Source organism: Muntiacus reevesi, chromosome 3 (genome assembly GCF_963930625.1).
Source record: "Muntiacus reevesi chromosome 3, mMunRee1.1, whole genome shotgun sequence".
Lineage (NCBI taxonomy): Eukaryota > Metazoa > Chordata > Mammalia > Artiodactyla > Cervidae > Muntiacus > Muntiacus reevesi.
This window is the reverse complement of record NC_089251.1, coordinates 146,693,795-146,714,494: the sequence shown is the minus strand read 5'-3', so window position 1 is coordinate 146,714,494 and position 20,700 is coordinate 146,693,795. Positions and strand designations below refer to the sequence as shown.

Genomic DNA, 20,700 nt, shown 5'->3' with positions numbered 1-20,700 from the left:
GGATTACAGCAAGATGAATTCCCAAGGATAGGTAGGAAAACCAACCTAGATTTTTTTAGCTACATCCCTGATAATGTGTACTTACTATTATAGTCCTTCATAGGCACCCAGGGGAACCATTAGGAACCAGGATGTAAGTGGATTTGTGGTACCCACTCTAGACTTGGAATCTTACTTCCAGGGCTGGAAGTCCCAAGTGCAAATGCTGGACTCCTTCCCCCAAAGGAGAAACTTGGGACTGGCAGTCAAGGCCACCATGTCTTTATCACTAGAGTGTCTTCAGGTAGCATTAACAGAACATGTGTTATATGCCATGTAAGCTCTTTCATGCCTCATTTCATTTTATTCTTTCCACAACCCTATTGGAACTGTGTGTACAACTCTACCTTCATTTTACAGATGAGGCTCAAAGAGGTGAAGTAATAGACCCACGGTCAAATAGCTAGTACATCAAAAGATGGACACAACTCCACCTGGGTCCAGAGCCCAAGATCTAAGTCCCCACGCCTTGTTACCCTGGCTATCTAACACGGGCTGTGGAATGAAGAGAATAACTGGCCTGGAAACAGTTCCACCACCTGGGTGCTAGGGGTTTTCTAAGGAGTTTTTTCTTTCTTTTTTTTTTTTTTTTGGACTCAGTGAGGACATTTGCAATTGCTCCATGGAGAGTCTTTCTGCAGCATGGGTCTTAATCCAGCTCATGGGGTCCTGATAAGGGTGTATGTGATGCCCAGAAAAGCACTGCCCAGACTCAGATGATGCAGCACCGTATGTGGCTGCTGCTGTGGGGCTGGTGGGGGGCTCACTTTTCTGTTCTCCTTCTAGGACGCTATACAAAGCAAGTCCTTCTTTGAGCCAGAGAGGAAACTGGAGTATGGAAATGTGGATGAAGCATTTAAAATGGTGGATCAAATTCTTGAAGGTAAAACTGTGTTTAACAAATGATGAGAGAGGAAGCAGTCCTGGATCTCCCTTGCCATGGCTCCAGGTGTTAGTTATACAGATGGTGTCTGTTTTCCCAAAGGTCAGGAAACTGAGGCCCAGAGTGGTTAAGGAGCAGGACCACGGTCATGTTAGACAGCAGCCACCATGAAACATTGTGGACTGATAGCTTTTTTCCAAAGCCCGTGTTTCTTTCTCTGTCATCCTTTCTGATTTCTCCTTCGCCCCTCTCCATCTCTGCTTTCTCCTTCCTTTCTTCTCTCCCTCCGTGTCTCCTTCCCCTACTTCCTTGCAGACTTCCTTTCATTACATGTATATGCAATTAAATTTCCCTCTTGGAAAATAGTTGACTTGAGCTTTCCAACAAAGTTTTTGTAACTTTTTGTTTTGAAATAGTTTTAAATTTCAGGACAGTTGCAGAAACATTAGAGAAACTCCTAATTATCCTTTACTCAGATTCCCCAATAAACATTTCACTACACCTGCTTTACTGTTTTGTGTATGTGTGTATATCTCTCTGCCTCTGTCTCTTTGCCTGTCTGCCTGTCTGTCTGTCTCTTTGCTTGTCTGCCTGTCTGTCTGTCTCTGTATGTATGTATATTCCTGTGCCCCTTGGAATTCTTGAGTTGGAAGATCCAGGGCAGCTTAGGAATCTATTTTTCACAAATTTTAACAGTGCTCTAGGTGATTCTTAGGATTAGTAAAATCTGGCAAACAATGGTGAGTTTATTTTCTGGGAGAGAAGGAAGGAGCATTTCTGCACAGCGTTCATGGTGAGAGTATCTTAGAAATACTGATATTGACAGCAGTGCCTCCACTTGCTCCATGATATGTCCATGCACTGTTCGTTCCATAATATGTTTCTGTGTGAGAATTTGATTATTGTGTTTGTCCTTGACATGTTATTTAATTGTTTCATTTAGTTAGGTTAAGTTGTTCAATCTATCTCTTTCTTGAATTTTAAGTTGTCCATACCCTGTAGAGCCCAGTGGTAAAGAATCCACCTTAATGTAGGAGACGTGGGTTTGATCCCTTGGTTGAGAAGATCCCCTAGAGAAGGAAATGGCAACCCACTCCAGTGTTTTTGCCTGGGAAATCCCATGGAGAGAGGAGCCTGGTGGGCTACAGACTGTAGGGTCACAAAGAGTCGGACATGACTTAGCAACTACACAACAGCCCAATACCCTATTGATAAGTATAAAAGTGAACAAGAAGCTGTAAGATGGACATTTGTACTACTTTTAAGTTTTCATTCTTTTGACTCAAAGGAATTCTATTCTTACTCTCCAACTGTCATTTTGATGAAGAATTTATGACTACTTGTTTCAATGAGAGATAACTGGAGATACTAATCATGATGGTACTTAATCTGCCTATTAGGAAAACAGATGCTCCGAAAAAATAGAATATTTAAAAGATTAAATATGTTGAGCATCACATCAAGTCTTGAGCTGTGTTCTTGAAGGGAATGACGCTATTGTTGACTTTTACCAATTGCGAAGATATGTATATCTTACATATATATGTATGTAACACAGCCTTACATAATGGCTATGTCATAGCCCTTGTTGTTGTTTACTGGCTCAGTCGTGTCCAACTCTTGGCGACTCCATGGACTGTAGCCCGCCAGGCTCCTCTGTCCACGGGATTTCCCAGGCAAGAATGCTGAAGTGGGTTGCCATTTCCTTCTCCAGAGGATCTTCACAGCCCAGGAATCAAACCCACATCCCAGAGAGACTTTAAAGAATTTGGTTTACAAATGAGCCCAGTAAGGCTGGAGAGACATGAAGTTGACCAGGAATCAAATCTATCTGAGTTTCTCACCTCTGAAGTTAGCTTTCTCTCCTCTATGTTATGTGCTTCTCACTCATCTCTGTGAAACCCCATTAGCTGGGTTGGGCTTTACACTGAGAGAGTGGATAACAATCTCCATGGCAGGATTTGCGTGAGAACTCTGAAACTAAAATGATCTTCCCCATACCCTCTAACCCGGTCCTATTGGGCAGAGTACGGAGAGACTCCATATCTTAATGGATTTTCGTCTTTAAGGAACTCATTAAAATGTAAATACGCCTGAAGGCATCACTCCTAAGCCCACCCTGGGATAACACTTTAGCTCAGGGATTAGTTGAACAAATTGGTTTTCAGCCTGGAGAGTTGTGAGCCACCCTGGAGAGTGAGGAGAGAGTGCCGTGGGTCCAGGGCTGTGGGGTGGGCAGCTCAGTGTCACAGGGTCTTAAACTATTGCCCACCTGATGGGTTTAAGCAGAAACAACTCTGTCTAATATTTTTTTAGCTCTGTATATTTTAACCTTAACCACATTAATTCTGTGTGGATAGGTGGAATCACTAATATTGTATACCATGGATTTGATCCTACTGACAAATGGGTTTTTGATGTACACTTTTGATAAAAACTTCAATTGAAATTGAGATCTGGGTTCTTGACATTGTAATCTTTATATGTTATTAAAGAAGTAGAATCTACTTATTCCTCTGTACTCTTTACTCAGATTTTGGATAAGATAGGGAGTTCAGATTCTCATATAAAAGATTTTCTTGGGAATCCCTCTCAAATAATTTACAAATCACTCTTATTGGATACATTTTTAATTTGTAAACGTTCTGTTTTCCACCTAACATGATGTCCGACACAGTTGTATTTTTTTTTTTAGTTCTGTTTTTATTTTTTGCCCTGTTTTCCAATGGGTCACTCATACACTTTTTAGAATTCTCTTTTTATTTATGTATAGTGGTTTGAGTGTATCTCTTTGTGAAACTTTTTTTTAGTGGTAGTTCTAGATGTTAGATTTATAGTATATTTGGTGGTGACACTTGATCAGTTTGAGTAAATTATAAAAACCCTACCCCCTTTATCCCTTTTCTCTCCCGTATTTATAATGTGCATGCATGCTAAGTCTCTTCAGTCACATCTGACTTGTGCCTGCCAGAATCTTCTGTTTCTTTTACTGTATAATGTCCAGGATAGTTAGCCGCACTTACAAGAAAGAGCAGAGAGAAGTACATCTCTCCATCTTGTCTTGGACTTCTCCTTGCCATGGTATTTTACTCTGGAAAGTCACACATTCATCCCTAGGACTCTGACTTACTGTATTGGCAGATATAACAAATTTCCCTGCAGAACTCTTAGTTATCAATAAAAGCTAACTATTGTTGTTTGTGGCCCTTCACCAGGCAGGCTGCTGCCCAAGCAGAAGCACTGTCGCTGGAATTTCTCCATGACGAGATAACACTTAGGGAGGTGCTATCAGACAGCCTCTTTGATTCTGGTGTATTTTCCTCTAACAGGTGAAATACACATGGGAGGTCAAGAACACTTTTATATGGAAACCCAAAGCATGCTGGTTGTTCCCAAAGGAGAGGATCAAGAAATCGATGTCTACGTGTCTACTCAGTTTCCTAAATATGTACAGGTAAGGTGGCGCCACATGGAGGGGATGTGGCTAAGTGGTTTCTGCCAACAAGATACAACAAGAACAATTAGAGGTTAAAATGTCATTTTAGAAACTAAAGGAGTTTAGAGTACTAATAGCCATATCCTTTTAGGTGTCAACATCCATACACCTTTACAACTTTTAAGGTATTGTGAAAGCAGTGGTCTTCTCTTTGTGGACCTGTAACTTTACAACCAGCAGGTCTCTTTTGCTATACTCTTGGCACCTAGTTCACATGAAATAATTAGGAAAGAGTTTTGAACAGAATACAGACAAGTGCTAAATCAGCTAAGTCAGAATTTACAGAGGAGGGAGAATTAAGAGAATGGAGGTTTGTGAAGCCCTAGAATCATCTGGGAAATTCCATGAAGATGAAGTCTTAAGTCTGGATTTACAGTGAGAATGAAGTTTGTCTGTAGATGGCGAAGAAAGAGGCCGTTTCCAGGCAGTTCCACACCAAGATCAAATGCCACTCGTTCGTTCATTCATCCATTCATTCATCCCTCTGGCAAACCCTTTTTGCCTGTGTCCTATAGGCCAGACAGTGTGCATATAAAGAGGGAAGAATAGTACAGACTGCCCATGCTGGAATGGAAGGTGTGCCTAGGGTGGCTAGTTTAAGCATCAGGGTGAAAGTAAGGGGAATTGACACTGGGGTCTTGATTCAGTAGGTCCCGAGGAGCCAGTGTCATTACCAGAGCAAGTAGGAAATGTGGAGAATGAGGCCTCTGAGAAGGGCTGGGAGAATTCCATTTCAGTCCTCTTCTGCTCCTCACTGCTTGAGTGACCTTGGGCTTATCACCTCAGTCTTCTTGGGCTCCCCACCTACACCAGCCTGGCTCTTTGTGACTACCGAGAAGGCTGGGATGGGGGGGTGATGGGAAGGAGGCTCAAGAGGGAGGGGATATATATACACACACACACACACACACATATATACATATGTGTATGTATATGTATATATATGTATATATGTGTATATATATGTATATATGTATATATATATATATATGACCAATTTGAACTGTATGGCATATATATATGTATAGGATATACACATATATACATATGTATATGTATATATATGTATATATGTGTATATATATGTATATATATGACCAATTTGCATTGTATGGCATATATATATGTATAGGATATATATATATGTATGTATATATATGTACATATGTATATATGTATGTATATATGTGTATGTGTATATATATATGTACGGGATATATATATACACATATGTGTATGTATATGTATATATGTGTATATATATGTACATATATGACCAATTTGCATTGTACGGCAGAAACCAATACAATATTGTAAAGCAATTATCGTCCAATTTTTTAAAAAAGTAAAATGAAAAAGACTTAATGACCTCAGACATTAGCATGGCAAGGAAGAATAAGACCTACATCCAGGGAAGACCTGCTAGCCAACTTCATCCAAATGGGAAGTGAGACATGCTCATTCTCCAGTAGAGACAGTGATGTGCAAGGAGAAGACCCAGTCTGAGAAAGGCTTGGAAGACCATAGAATCTCACTGCTGCAGGAAACGTATCTCTAGGAGTCAGTCTGTAAAGGATACCTTATGTGTAGTTCATGAGGGAAAAAAATTTCTTTTTAATTTTATCATCACAAAAATATCTCATTGATATTGAAAGTACTTTTTTTTTCCTTTGCTGAGTGCATGCTCAGTCGTGTCTAACTCTTTGTGAACTGTGACCCCTTGGACTCTAGTCCACTAGGCTCCTCTGTCCATGGGATTTTCCAGGCAAGAATATTGGAGTGGGTTGCCATTTCCTACTCCAGGGATTGAACCAGCATCTCTTGCAATTCCTTCATTTGCCAGGCGGTCTCTTTACTGCTGTGCCACCTGGGAATCCTGTTGAAAGGACTATGTAATATAAATGATAGTTTTGGCACTGTCCTTACAGCCAAATACTACTGAGATCAGTCCGGATGCCTGCTTGGGTTTTTGGAAATCATCCCATTATTTAGTATAGCCACAGAGTTTGTGTATCACATACATAAGTAATCAAAACATGTAAGACTGACCCACTCCCTTGCTGCATAGGAGTCAGATTAATGAGAACTGTTATCATTCACAGGACATAACTGCTTCAGTCTTGAAGGTCTCAGCTAACAAGGTCATGTGTCACGTAAAGCGTGTTGGTGGGGCCTTTGGGGGGAAGGTGACAAAAACTAGCATCCTGGCAGCCATCACCGCATTTGCTGCAAACAAGTAAGTGGAAAGAATCTGTTCAATAGACTAAAAATCAAATGAGATCACGTTGAATATTCTCAACATTGTGGAATCTCAGCACTGAGGAAGAATCTGAGTCAAGGTTATTTAAAATAACATATAATATACGAATGCACAAACCGCTGGCTTATTATGACTCCTTTATTTTATATTCTCAAGCTACATAGTATAAAAACAAAAATGAAGATCAGTTACTGAAAAGAATAAAAACCACAGTTAAAAAATGTGTCTGTAGAGTAGACAGAAGTGATCCTGGAAAGATGAGATTAATTCTTAGCACCTGTATATATATATAAATGTATATATACATATACAGGTTAGTTCAACCTTTTGCAATAGATATTTATATTGATCTGTGTATCTATATATATCGATATATACATATATCTCTAAAGGTTCATATACACGTATAACTAGATATAAAGTACATCTCAAAATGTGTGTATATATATATTCCCTTAACTTAAATGGGTATTTTGCTTTTTTTATGCTTACATGTGTGCTCAGTTGCTTCAGTCGTGTCCAACTCTTTGCGACCCCATGGACTGTAGCCCTCGAGGCTCCTCTGTCCATGGGATTCTCCAGGCAAGAATACTGGAGCAGGTTGCCATGCCCTCCTCCAGGGGATCTTCCCGACCCAGGGATGGAAGCCTCATCTCCCTTGGCTCCTGCATTGCAGGCAGATTCTTTACTGCTGAGCCACCAAGGAAGTCCCTTTGTTATGCTTACCTTTATTTATAGTACCATTTTCCCTTAAGGGTGTCAACACATAACCGAACAAAATTGTCTTTGGAGCAGGCACATGTAGAAGGCTGAATTTCTCTGCTACTAAATAATATAAATCAACTCTTCTGTCCCATGACACATGAAGACCTTGATTCCAGACCCGCCCTGTCAGGGAGTACTTGGCAGTCAGACACCTCCCAAACCCCTCCATTTGTTCAGTTAAGTTCAGTTCAATCGCTCAGTTGTGTCTGACTCTTTGCGACCCCATGGACTGCAGCACACCAAGCTTCCCTGTCCATCATCAAATCCCGGAGCCTACTCAAACTCATGTCCATTGCGTCGGTGATGCCATCCAACCATCTCATCCTCTGTTGTCCCCTTCTCCTCCTGCCTTCAATCTTTCCCAGCCTCAGGGTCTTTTCTACTGAATCATTTCTTCACTTCAGGTGACCAAAGTATTGAAGTTTCAGCTTTAGCATTAGTAACAATCCTTCCAATGAACACCCAGGACTGATTTCCTTTCAGATGAACTGGTTGGATCTCCTTGCAGTCCAAAGGACTCTCAGGAGTCTTCTCCAACACCACAGTTCAAAAGCAACAATTCTTTGGTGCTCAGCTTTCTTTATAGTGCAACTCTCACATCCATACACGACCACTGGAAGTAATGTCTCTGCTTTTTAATATGGTGTCAAGGTTGGTCATAGTTTTTCTTCCAAGGGGTAAGCGTCTTTTAATTTAATGGCTGCAGTCATCATCTGCCATGATTTTGGAGCCCAAAAAAATAAAGTCTGTCACTGTTTCCACTGTTTCCCCATCTATTTGCCATGAAGTGATGGGACCAGATGCCATGCCTCCATCTGTAACCATCTCTAATGTGACCCTGGGACTGGTTTGCCCATCATGGAGGTTGTTGTCCCAGTGGGAAACCACCCCAAAGCAATACCCTAGAGCCCCTCCCATGAGTAGTGATTGCCAGGTGCTGTTCCCTGACCCAAAGGAGGGGATGCCACGGTCTCTGCCTGAGAATCGCACAGCCGGGCTCAGGGGGTCACTCTGTTGTTCTGTGATGTGTGTGGCTTGAACTTAGGCTCCCGTTAGGAGTTCCATAAACACTGGATAATTCCAATTTGGTAAAAGAGTTTACTTCTCCTGATTCTTTTGCTTCTGTGTTAGGCATGGTCGTCCAGTCCGCTGCGTTCTAGAACGAGGAGAAGACATGTTAATAACTGGAGGCCGCCACCCTTACCTTGGAAAGTATAAAGTGAGTAGAGGTGGGGGTGGGGGCTTGTGTTTAAATATAACATTGCAGAAAAGCAGAGGGCAGCCTCTGGCTACTCTTTAGTGGGGGTTAACAAGGAGCAAATCAACAAACTGTGCTTCAGCTTTTTCTTCCTTGTGCTCACTATTACTGACTGGTTCAGTGAAACTTTTCTGCTTTGCCCAAAGATGTCAGTTTGTAAATTACTAGCTGGTAATTGACTGCTACAGACTGCAAAACTGGAAACATAGAAGTATGTACATACTTCCATGAAAGTAGATCTGATAATCACACTATTCCCACATTTTTATATATGGGAGGTAAAAATAGAGTAATTTCCATAACACTAGCATTATAATCAAATGATGGCACTAGGCAGGATGGTTGAGGGAGGCAAGAGGATAAAGGCAGGCAGACACCAGGAGGCAGCTGATGTGCTCAGACCTGAAGCAGTTGGGGTCTGAGCTACGAAGTAAGATGTGGAAAGAAATGGGTCCCAGAGCTACTATGGTATAAAATAAAATAGAATTTGGTGATAGACTTAGCAAAATAAAATGGAGAAAAACAGCCACAAGCATGACTCAGAGGTTTCTAGAAGAAAGAGCCAAGTTGGAGGAGGAAACAGTCTAGAGGGACAGTGATGAGTTTATTTGTGTATTTCAGAAAGAAGTGACCACGGGATATTGTTGTGGGAATGTCCTTCATCGATATGGGACTCTATTGAAAAGACTGGATTATAATTACAGAAACTGTCAGCATAGTGGTGATTAAGACCATGAGAAAATAATATGTTTCGATAGAGGGTGGTGTGAGGTTGGGAGATGATATTAATAGTATTTATAATGTTAGTAGTCATTTATATTTAGGATAGTTGCTAGGTTTCAGTCACTTACCTGTGATTTTCTGCATTACCTTATTTACTGCCATGTCACAGATAGTCAGAGAGGTTATATGACTTGCTTGAGATCATAGAGTGGGTTTCGTGGCAGAACCAGGACTCAAACTTAAACTGCTGAATTCATAGTTCATGCCCTTGACTTTGGTTTGAATTTGGTCCCATTCAACAAAAATCATTAAGATGAACTTTACTAAGTTCAGAAACATTGAATACATTTTAAAAGCAAGGAAGATATTTATTTAAAAGACCTCTGGCAGCATCAAATGATGCTGAGCATTGTGATGAATCAGGCCCTATATGAGAAAAGTGTGTGGAGTATTAGTACATTTTGTGCAGGACACCAGATTTGGAAATTACAAGATCTCTGACTTTAGGGGAGAAGGTTTTGGTGGAAATACGAGGATGGAAGCTAGAATTCCAAGAACTAATGGCAAAATTGAGAGGTCAAGAAATATGCAGTTGATTTGGAGAAGACTGAACTGTAGTGACAGGTTAAATGAGGGGTTTTCCTTTTGCTTTTATATCTTTCTCTACCCTTTGTTTTTATTATTATTACTTTTACTCTTTACTATCTTAACCATTTTTATGTGACTTTGATTTGCATTTCCCTAGTTATTTGTGATGCTGGACAAGTTTCCATGTGCTTATTACACATTTTGTGTATATTCTTTGGAGAAATGTCTATTCAAGTCCTTTGTACTTTTTAAACAGGTTGTTTGGGATTTCTTGTTGTTGAGTTGTAAGAGTTCTTTATACATCCCAGATATTAACCCCTTATCATATACATGGCTTGCAAATATTTTCTTCCATTCTCTAGATTGCCTTTTCACTCTGTTGACTGTGTCCTTTGATATATGGAAGTTTTAAATTTTGATGTAGTCCAATGTATCTCTTTTTCTTTTGTTGCCTATACACTTTTGGTGTCTTATCCAAGAAAATGTCAAATCCAATGTCATAAAAAATGTTCATCGATATGTAGAGGGTTTACCAGTGACAAAGTACACTTGAGAGAGACTTGGCACCCAGCACCAGGCTCAAAGGTCCTTTCTGTTTCTCCAGGCTGGATTCATGAACGATGGCAGAATCTTGGCCCTGGATATGGAGCATTATTGCAATGGAGGCGCCTTCCTGGATGAGTCATTATTTGTAAGTCTTTTAATGAGCAAATGCACATTCTGGAAAGTGTTACATAAAATGATTTAATTCAGAAAAATACTCAATGGTTAAATGATATTTAATTATAAAAACATAAATATTCTCATTGCCAGGAGCAAGTAGCCACATGTTACTTACTGGTGCCCCCACTGTGAGCCCAGAGATATTGGCTAAGTCTACATCTGTGTGTTATCTCCGTGTTTCCCAAATTTTAGAGCTCTTTTCCCAAATGCAAGCTTTAGACCTTAACCTTGACCCTATTTATATTTTAAACTGGATTAATTCTATGTAGTAGGGGCTGCCCTGTGCATTATAAGATGTCTAACAATATCATTGGCCTCCACCCAGTACGTGTCAGTGTCTCAGCTACCCTCCAGACTTAACAACCAGAAATATTTCCAAACGTTGGCGAATGTCCCAGGGAAGAAGATGGAGAAATTGCCCCTGGTTGAGAACCAATGCATTAGATCAAATAGCAACATTTTTTTTTCCTGCTTTTCAAGATATCTTATTCACTACATTCTGTAGACTGAGTCGATGAATGCTTCAAAGGCTTTGAAAAGTTTTAAAACCTGGGGGGGAAATGCATTAGCTCTAATATGAAAATTTAAAAATAATACCTTGAAAAGAAAAATTATTCAAATCCTTGAAAATCATTTTATAGCAAAAATGCATTTAATTTGAGACATGGGTCAAGGTTAGTGTGTTTGATATGATACAGAGAAGGTTGTTCATTTCTTGGTTTTGGCCTGAGGTCTTAGGATGGTAAAACAGGCCCAGAAGGTTGAGGGTCTCATCATGTCAACTCTGGATTTCCCCAGGTAATAGAGATGGGACTTCTGAAGTTGGAAAATGCCTACAAGTTTCCCAACCTGCGCTGCCGGGGGTGGGCGTGCAGAACCAACCTTCCATCCAACACGGCTTTTCGAGGGTTCGGCTTTCCCCAGGCAGGACTGATCACCGAAGCCTGCATCACAGAAGTGGCAGCCAGATGTGGGCTGCCCCCTGAGAAGGTAATGCTGAATTCGTCTCACAAAGGATAGTGGATTTTAGAGGTGGGAGGGTCATTGGAGGTCTTCATGTTGAGGAATTTGAGGCCCATGGGGGCTACATGATTTGGTGGAGTTAACCCAGCTGACTGGTTAATACTGAGCAGGACTCTAGAGTTCAGGGGTCCTTGTCTTACTCAGGTTCATCCTCAGAAGTCATGGGAGAGGGTGCTGAGGCATGAGCACTGGATTCATTGGTAGCGAGAAGTCTCCATTGGTTGGGGGTATAATTGCTACCAACAAGTTCTGTCAAAGCCTTCTTTCCTCCGCTTCCTTAACATCACAGGCAGCTGTCATTTGAGTCATTTCAATTACTTAAATGGTCTTCTTTTGGTTCTGTAAGTCTTGGGCCAATGGTCACTCATGCACAAGCTCAGTTCCCTTCCCAGGATCCTGGTGTGGCGTTAGGATGGGAAGATGGTATGTTCTCTGCCCCCTTCACCTCCCCTGTGCCTTCTGCTCAGACGTTGGGTTGGGAGGAGGAGGAGAACCAGGGAAAACAGACAGCATCTCTGCCACTGGGTTCTCCCAGTAAGCTCTCTGTCCTCTTCTTGGTTAGATGAAGCCACTCTTTGAGTATATCATCTCTGGGCTCCCTTTCTGCCAGCTCTCTTAGGAATGGACAATTCCCTGTGAGCATTAAATTTCCAACTGATTCTCAGCTGGCACCTCACCTCATCCCTGAAGCCCCCACCTCCTTGCCCGCTGCTGCTTGGAAAGCCCAGGTCCCCAGTCCATCCATCTCCTCTACCCGCCCCCGGCCCAGCACTAGAGTCTGGGTCCATAGGCAGGAGCCGTCATCTTTCTGTTTTGAGCTTGTGGGGGGCCCTTGACCTCCCTTCCTGGCCATCTCACCGCAGCCTCTCTCCCAGATATTCTGGCCCATTGGTAGCCCTAGGAGCAGGGTCAGCAAATGACCTCCCTTCATCCCCAGGGAACACAGAGGGGAGAGGAGCCATCCTTGAAAACACCACCTTCTCTCAGCAGCTCACTAACATCCAGTCCTCGTTTTATAATGATCTGGGAATTGGGGGAGGGGGAGATGGGAAGAAGACAGGTCTGTAACGGCTCCTGTCAGCTTGGAGAGTGGCCGGCCCTAATTGCTGAGAGTGTTATCAGCTGGGAATGTGAGGCACTTGACCTTTTGTTCTCGAAAACTGGTGACTATTCACATGGATTACAAAAAAAACCCAAAAACTGGTGACTAACAGCCTTCGTTGCCAGTTCAGATCTGGGAATTCAGAAAGAATTCTACTCAGTGCTTCAGACGTCCTGAGATAGAATTTTTTTTTATTGGATTTTCATCCTAATTATAAGCTTTAGTTAAACAAACTTTAATATTTTCATGTTTGAAAGTGTGTGGTCTTCTCTTGCCAAAGCATCTGAAAGATATAAAGCATGTAAATCATGTAGGCTGTAAATTAAACTCAGCATTGCCTTTCAACAGATATTCACAAGTACACCTAGAATTAAAGAGTCTACAGCATATCTAGACTGTATTGAGTTATATAAGAAGCATAAAAAAAGGAGTCCTTTCTTTGAACTTACACAAGAGCAGCTTCAAAAGCACTTAAGTGTTAACACATTAGATAGAAGTTCTGCGTAGAGGAAGAAGGGAATATTGAGCTCAGTTTGGGTTTTCTAGAATGAGTAGAATTTGACCAGAAGGACAATGGGTGGAGGAGACTGTGTCTGCCGAGGGCCTCCTCAGCCCTTTTAATTCTCTTCTCTTTTGTAGGTCCGAACGATAAACATGTACAAGGAAATTGATCAAACACCCTACAAACAGGAGATTAATACCAAGAACCTGATCGAGTGTTGGAAAGAATGCATGGCCACGTCTTCCTACACCCTAAGGAAAGCAGCTGTGGAGAAATTCAACTCGGAGAATTACTGGAAGAAGAAGGGGCTGGCAGTGGTCCCCCTGAAGTTTCCTGTTGGGCTTGGTTCAGTTGCTGCTGGTCAGGTCAGTTCTTCAAACAGACAAGTCTAAAGGTGTTGAGGAAACTTTCCATGAAGGTGGATGTGGTTGCACTCTCCAGTTGTTAAACTTCTCCAGAGGGGCGCTCAGTCCAATAGGTTTCCTCTAGAGGAGACGAGAGCTGCTTTGCCTACTGCACCAGCTTGGTGACAAGCATTCTTGCTAGGAAATTGGGAGACCTGGCATCTACTCTAGGCCCTGGCTTTAAACAACTGAATCTGCTCACTCTGGATCACTTAATATAAAATAAGCATGGGGACCACCCACCTCCTAGATGGTACTAGTGGTAAAGAATCCACCTGCCAATGGAGGAGCTGCAGGAGGCTCCAGTTTGATCCCTGAGTCAGGAAGATCCCCTGGAGAAGGACACAGCAACACACTCCAGTATTCTTGCCTGAAGAATCCCATGGACAGAGGAGCCTGGTGGGCTAGAGTCCATGGGGTCACAAAGAGTCGGACACCAGTGACCCCTAAGACTCCTCTTCAGCTACTCTGATTCTGTGAGGTAGAAACAGGAAGTGAAGTAAAAACAGGAAACTGCAGGGCACTCAGTGCCCCTCCCCTTTTTGGTGGTGCTCAGTTGCCAAGGATGTCGGACTCTTTGCGACCCCATGGACTGCAGCACACCAGGCTTCCCTGTTCGAGCAAACTCCCTATCTCCTGGAATTTGCTCAAATTCATGTCCATTGATGATGGTGATGCCATCCAACCATTCTCATCCTCTGTCGCCACCTTCTCCTCTTGCCCTCAATCTTTCCCAGCATCAGGGTCTTTTCCAGTGAGTCAACGCTTTCCATCAGTTCAGTTCAGTCGCTCAGTTGTGTCCAACTCTTTGCAACCCCATGAATCACAGCAGGCCAGGCCTCCCTGTCCATCACCAACTCCCGGAGTTTACTCAAACTCATGCCCATCGAGTGAGTGATGCCATCCAGCCATTTCATCCTCTGTCGTCCCCTTCTCCTCCTGCCCCCAATCCCTCCCAGCATCAGGGTCTTTTCCAATGAGTCAACCCTTCCCATGAGGTGGGCAAAGTATTGGAGTTTCAGTTTCAGCATCAGTCCTTCCAATGAACACCCAGGACTGATCTCCTTTAGGATGGACTGGTTGGATCTCCTTGCAATCCAAGGGACTCTCAAGAGTCTTCTCCAACACACTTCAAAAGCATCAATTCTTCAGTGCTCAGCTTTCTTCACAGTCCAACTCTCACATCCATACATGACCACCGGAAAAGCCATAGCCTTGATCAGACAGACCTTTGTTGGCAAAGTAATGTCTCTGCTTTTTAATATGCTGTCTAGGTTGGTCATAACTTTCCTTCCAAGGAGTAAGTATCTTTTAATTTCATGGCTGCAGTCACCATCTGCGGTGGTTTTGGAGCCCAAAAAAATAAAGTCTGACACTGTTTCCACTGTTTCCCCATCTATTTCCCATGAAGTGATGGAACCACATGCCATGATCTAAGTTTTCTGAATGTCAAGCTTTAAGCCAACTTTTTCATTCTCCTCTTTCACTTTCATCAAGAGGCTTTTTAGTTCCTCTTCACTCTCTTCCATAAGGGTGGTGTCATCTGCATATCTGAGGTTATTGATATTTCTCCCAGCAAGCTTAATTCCAGTCTGTGCTTCTTCCATCCCAGCATTTCTCATGATGTACTCTGCATGTAAGTTAAATAAGCAGGGTGACAATATACAGCCTTGACATACTCCTTTTCCTATTTGGAACCAGTCTGTTGTTCCATGTCCAGTTCTAACTGTTGCTTCCTGACCTGCATACAGGTTTCTCAAGAGGCACGTCAGGTGGTCTGGTATTCCCATCTCTTTCAGAATTTTCCACAGTTTGTTATGATCCACACAGCCAAAGGCTTTGGCATAGTCAATAAAGCAGAAATAGATGTTTTTCTGGAACTCTCTTGCTGTTTCCATCAGGTGGCCAAAATATTGAAACTTCAGCTTCAGTATCAGTCCTTTCAATGAATATTCAGGGTTGATTTCCTTTAGGATTGACTGGTTTGATCTCCTTGTTTTCCAAGGGACTCTCGAGTCTTCTCCATCACCACAGTTTGAAAGCACCAATTCTTTGGCACCCAACCTTCCTATGTTCCAACTCTCACATCTGTACATGACTACTGGAAAAACTATAGCTTTGATAGATGGACCCTTGTAGGGAAATTGATGTCTCTGCTTTTTAATACATTGTCTACATTTGTCATAGCTTTCCTTCCAAGGAGCAAGTGTCTTTTAATTTCGTGACTGCAGTCACCATCAGCAGTGATGTTGATTGCCATTACTTAATATCTGGCCTCAATGGTTTAGGTCTGTCTTATTTCCCTTATCAGAAATTTCTCAAAAAATAAATTAAAAAAATAACAATAATTACTGAGCACCTACTATGTTGTAAGTTTTTAGATTTTTATTTCATTCAGCCTTAAGGGCAACCTATAAGATTTGTAGTTTTACTTTAATGATGAGAAACTGAGGCTCCGAGAGCTTCAATAACTTACCCAGAGTTCCACAGCTGGTGAGAAAGGTGGAATCCGGACTAGAACTCAGGTCTCAGAGGCCCCATAAGCTGTGCTTGGTCAGCTACATCAAGCTCCCCCCGCCACAGCCCCCATCCACATTCCCATAGCACCTTCTGATGGGAACTGAAGTGGGATTCAGCTCAGTTGGGAAAAAATCAGACAGCTGCCAGCAGTACAGTTGCATCCTCAAAGGCTTCTGAGAAGCTCTGCCAGCCTCCCCCATCCCCTCCCATCCTTCCCTGAAAACCAGTTTATGTGCTTAAGACATTAAATCAGGGCTGAATCACAGAGGTGAACTGAGGAGTTTGGGATCAGACAGGCTCTTCCTGGAAGCCATACACCGAAAGCCTCTGTTCTGAAGAAAACCAAACAGGGGAGGGAACTAGAGCCCCTTCTGTATATGCGGCCCTTGGTGGAGTGATTTGCAATTTCCCACGTCACTTAACCGCTGTCTCCTTTCTGTTGACTGGTGTGGTTCTATTTCATAGAAGGCAGAGCTGAAGCCCACAGAGGTTCACCATCTTGCCCAAGGACATCCAACTAGCGAGTGGTAGAACCAGGACTTGACTTCAGGACTGTGCTCCCGACAGCTGAGGGGACCCAACACCCCTCACCTACATGTGTGTGTTTCCTAGATGGGGCAATGACGTGCACACAGTATCTAGTGAGCCTCTGCATTCCCGGTGCCTGTACACGGCACCTGGCACAGACACTGGAACTGTTAGTTCGCTCAGTCGTGTCTGACTCTTTGTGACCTCATGGACTGTAGCCCGCCAGGCTCCTCTGCCCATGGCATTCTCCAGGCAAGAATACTGGAGTGGGTTGCCATGCCCTCCTCCAGGGGATCTTCCCGACCCAGGGATCCAGCCCGGGTCTCCTGCATTGCAGGGGGATTCTTTACCACTGAGCCACCAGGGAAGCCCATCTGGCACAGAGGCGGAACTCAAACGTTTGAAAGGCTGAAACCGACCCTTTGGGAACCTGTGGGATTACCAGAGTACACATCTCACCAGCACGAGCAGCCCTTGCTGGATGGCTTAAATTTCACAGACTAGGTTCCCAGCTGAGATTGGAGAGCCATCTGTTCCCGCACGCAGTTTGTGCTGGTTTCATAGATGCAGCTTGGCGGAATTATCTTTGTGGCACTCACAGTGAACCAGCCGGTAGTGCTGCTCAGCTGAACCAAATTTGATATTTTAAGTGGCCCAAGAAGACTGCAGCAGCACATGGGACAAATTACTCAGCTGTCTCAGGGAGAAAGGCTGCCCTGCCCATGGGGTCACACAGGGAAGAAATGCAGAGTCCTCTGTAATTGTTGCTCAGTCACGTGTACCAGCTACAAATGTCACCCACAAGCAACTTCTGAATTGCTTGCAGCACCAAAGGGACCAAATAGAGAACTTACAAGCTTGAGGAACAGCTTGAATGGTTATACCATTGCCAATTCATTCATCAAACTTTAGTGGAGGTACTATGTTACTCTGCACGGGTGCCTTAGGACACTGGGCTTTCCTTCCAGGGGGGTTTACATTCCAGCAGAGTACAGAGAGGTGCCACAGAGTGGAGTCCAGGAGCAGCTGCTGCAGCTGGCAACCCTTGCCGTCTGGTGCTCAACCCCCCAGGGAAGCCTGCCCTGGGCACTTTGTAGAGGATATCATTCCCTATCTTTATTGTTTGGAGAATAAATGGCCCGGGAGCACAAGACAGTGTTTCCAGGACTGACCCGTCAACAGTCAGTAAAACCTGCTCTATAATGCCCTCTCATGATTATTATGACAACGATGCCTTTCCTAAGGTTCTGAGTTTCCCCCTGGGGTGGGGAGTGTGTGTGCCTTTGTCCTCAGAGAAAGCGCTCCCGTGTCCCCATTTCCTGTGCACATCCCTCGTTGACACCTGCTGATCAGGTGGACAGAGCACATGTTCACTGTCAAACTGCCCGACTTGGAATGATGGTGGCTTCTGAGCATTGTTCACTGGAGTAGTGTGAACCTTCAAATGCCAGTAAAGAGGCAGTTCTCCCGGTAGCCCATGGCCACAGGTGGCTATAAAAGTCCTTCTGGTGGGCACCTAGGAATGCAGTCCTTTCCTTGGCCATATCCGGTGACTGGCATGCAATTCATCAACTTTCACTTTTGACCAGGGTTGTTTAGAGTGGTAGAGGACCCACCTGCCAATGCAGGAGACATAAGAGACATGGGTTCAATCCTTGGGTCAGGAAGACCCCCTGGAAGAGGGCATGGCAACCCACTCCAGTATTCTTGCCTGGAGAATCCCCATGGACAGAAGAGCCTGGTGGGCTACAGTCCATGGGGTCGCAAAGAGTTGGACATGACTGAAGCAAATTAGCACACACCCATGAGTAATGCAAGGTTTAGTAAAATTTTAGCTTCATTAAATGGAAATTAGCTTGTTTACCAGAATTTTCTGAAGACTTGCCTTTATAAATCCCAGGTCATTATACCACTGTGCTTAGAAGCTTAGATATTAAGAAATCCAGCTGGAAGCTTTCAGTGACACCTCCCCCCAACCCCCAGCTGACCCAAGGAGCAGCTCCAAGGTGTGCCTTGTAGGCCTCCTGAATCACGGTAGAACCACAAGAAGTATTTTCTCTAGGACCGGTGGCTGTTAGTATTGCTGTTACTCTGGAGACTCAGACAGAAGCCTTTCACAATTTTTTCTGTCTCTTGGGATTTCTCAGTCTTCCAAGCCATCTCCATAGCCTAGTGTAGCACAAGCAGACTTGGCAAGAAGGCATTTTCCTATTGATTGTAAAATATGCTTAGCTTAGAGCCTGGGTGTTCTGATCATAGCAGCCTTTTATTCTATGTTAGCTGTTTGTTTCCTTCTGGATCCCTGTGGGGAGCTTTGCGGTTAGATAATATTACTTCCAAGTTCTTTTCCAACTCTAAAGCCCTGTAATTCTGAGCCAAGATGATTGCAGGCAGGCTCAGCACATTTTGTAGCAAAAAAAAAGTAGTATCTATTGTTATGCCCGATGTCCGAATCCCCGAGCGGGAAGAGAGAAGGCTTCCGAGACAATGCAACTCGCAGGAAGGGAAGTTTATTACTGACTCGAGTCAGGACTCCCCGCCGCAACCAACGCAGTGGTGCGGGTCAGAGAGCCCCGAGCCCAAGCTGTTACACAAATTTATAGAGTGAGAAGCGGATTGGTTACATGTTTGCAAAACAATTTAATTGGTCAGTACTTTCACAAGGGCGGGACTTTCCTGGGGGTTTCCGCCCCGTTCCTAATTTCCTAATTGGCAAACATCGGTGAAAGCTAATTGGTCCTAATTGGCAAACAGTGGTCATTGTTAAGCGAAAGCTACCTGATAGTAGGAAGGCCTACTCCTAATCTAAGTTGCGTTACTTCTGCTCGCCTCACATCTATCTGCCCCATCTTATTTGGATTTTTATTTTTGCTTCTCTATTACACACCTACAACTGTAGGGATATGTGTTCACGTAAACAAGTCTTTCCCTTCTCCCCCAAACAATCTATATATGATTTTGCATTTAAAACAGATGGCCTCTCCCTCAAAACCCCTAAACTTAGATTATTGTTCCACCCTGGGTCAGGGGGATCTTGGGAGGTACCAGGGCCTCAATTGCCCTCCAGAGGAAATAGTAGCGAAAGCAGCATAAACCTGCCCCAGAGTCACAGCCGTCCAGTGACAGGCTGGCCCTGCCCTGCACCACTTGCTCTGGCTCTGCTCAGGGCAATGGGGGAGGCACCTGTGTGTATTGTGGCAGAGATGGAAAGGAGGGGTTACTTCCCAGGGAAAATATCTTCTATTTGATAAGATGTATGATAGTATCAATCAAAAAGATCATGGCAATTGTTTTCTTTTTTGGCTTAGGCTGCTGCCCTGGTTCACATTTATCTGGATGGGTCTGTGCTGGTGACTCACGGTGGAATTGAAATGGGGCAGGGGGTTCACACTAAGATGATTCAGGTAAGAATGCAAGTCACTGGATGAAGCTGGGTGTGTGCTTGTGTATATAAGGGAGAAACGAGCGGTATACATTTTCTGTTCCAAAATAAAAGGGATAGGAGACTTTAACTTTGACTACTTCAGCTACTAAGCTCTTCTCAGAAACTGGGTAAGCAAGCCAGTTCTGTAACTAACCCTCCTAAAAGAATGTGGCAGAATAGCCTGTGGTTGTCTTATTGCTAAAGAAGGCTGTAGATCACTTGCTGCTTTCCTTTGAATGTATTAACAAATGTGTTGGGGTTTCTTTTTTTTTTGAACCTTTGCTGAGAAATAAAAAGATGTGTAAATTCTGATGCATTGCATTATTTTTTGCCATTTTTATAGTAGGAGTCTGAACAACTGGTGATATAAAACACATTTGATATTTCTAACCAAATTATCACTTTTCTTTTGGCTCAATTATTTTAGAATAAGTTTTAGCTGTTTCTATTTTGATAATCATT

General features: G+C 43.2%; 1 protein-coding gene across 1 annotated transcript in view; it reads left to right on the top strand.

The window, feature by feature from the left end:
- Positions 1-20,700, top strand: part of LOC136165015 (aldehyde oxidase 1) — a 70,959-nt gene that overhangs the window by 37,534 nt on the left and 12,725 nt on the right. The window contains exons 20-27 of the mRNA XM_065930865.1: positions 826-922; positions 4,252-4,376; positions 6,521-6,654; positions 8,575-8,662; positions 10,617-10,703; positions 11,534-11,725; positions 13,500-13,727; positions 20,123-20,218. Of these exons, the coding sequence (XP_065786937.1) occupies positions 826-922; positions 4,252-4,376; positions 6,521-6,654; positions 8,575-8,662; positions 10,617-10,703; positions 11,534-11,725; positions 13,500-13,727; positions 20,123-20,218 (1,047 nt within the window). The remainder of the gene's footprint in view (positions 1-825; positions 923-4,251; positions 4,377-6,520; positions 6,655-8,574; positions 8,663-10,616; positions 10,704-11,533; positions 11,726-13,499; positions 13,728-20,122; positions 20,219-20,700) is intronic.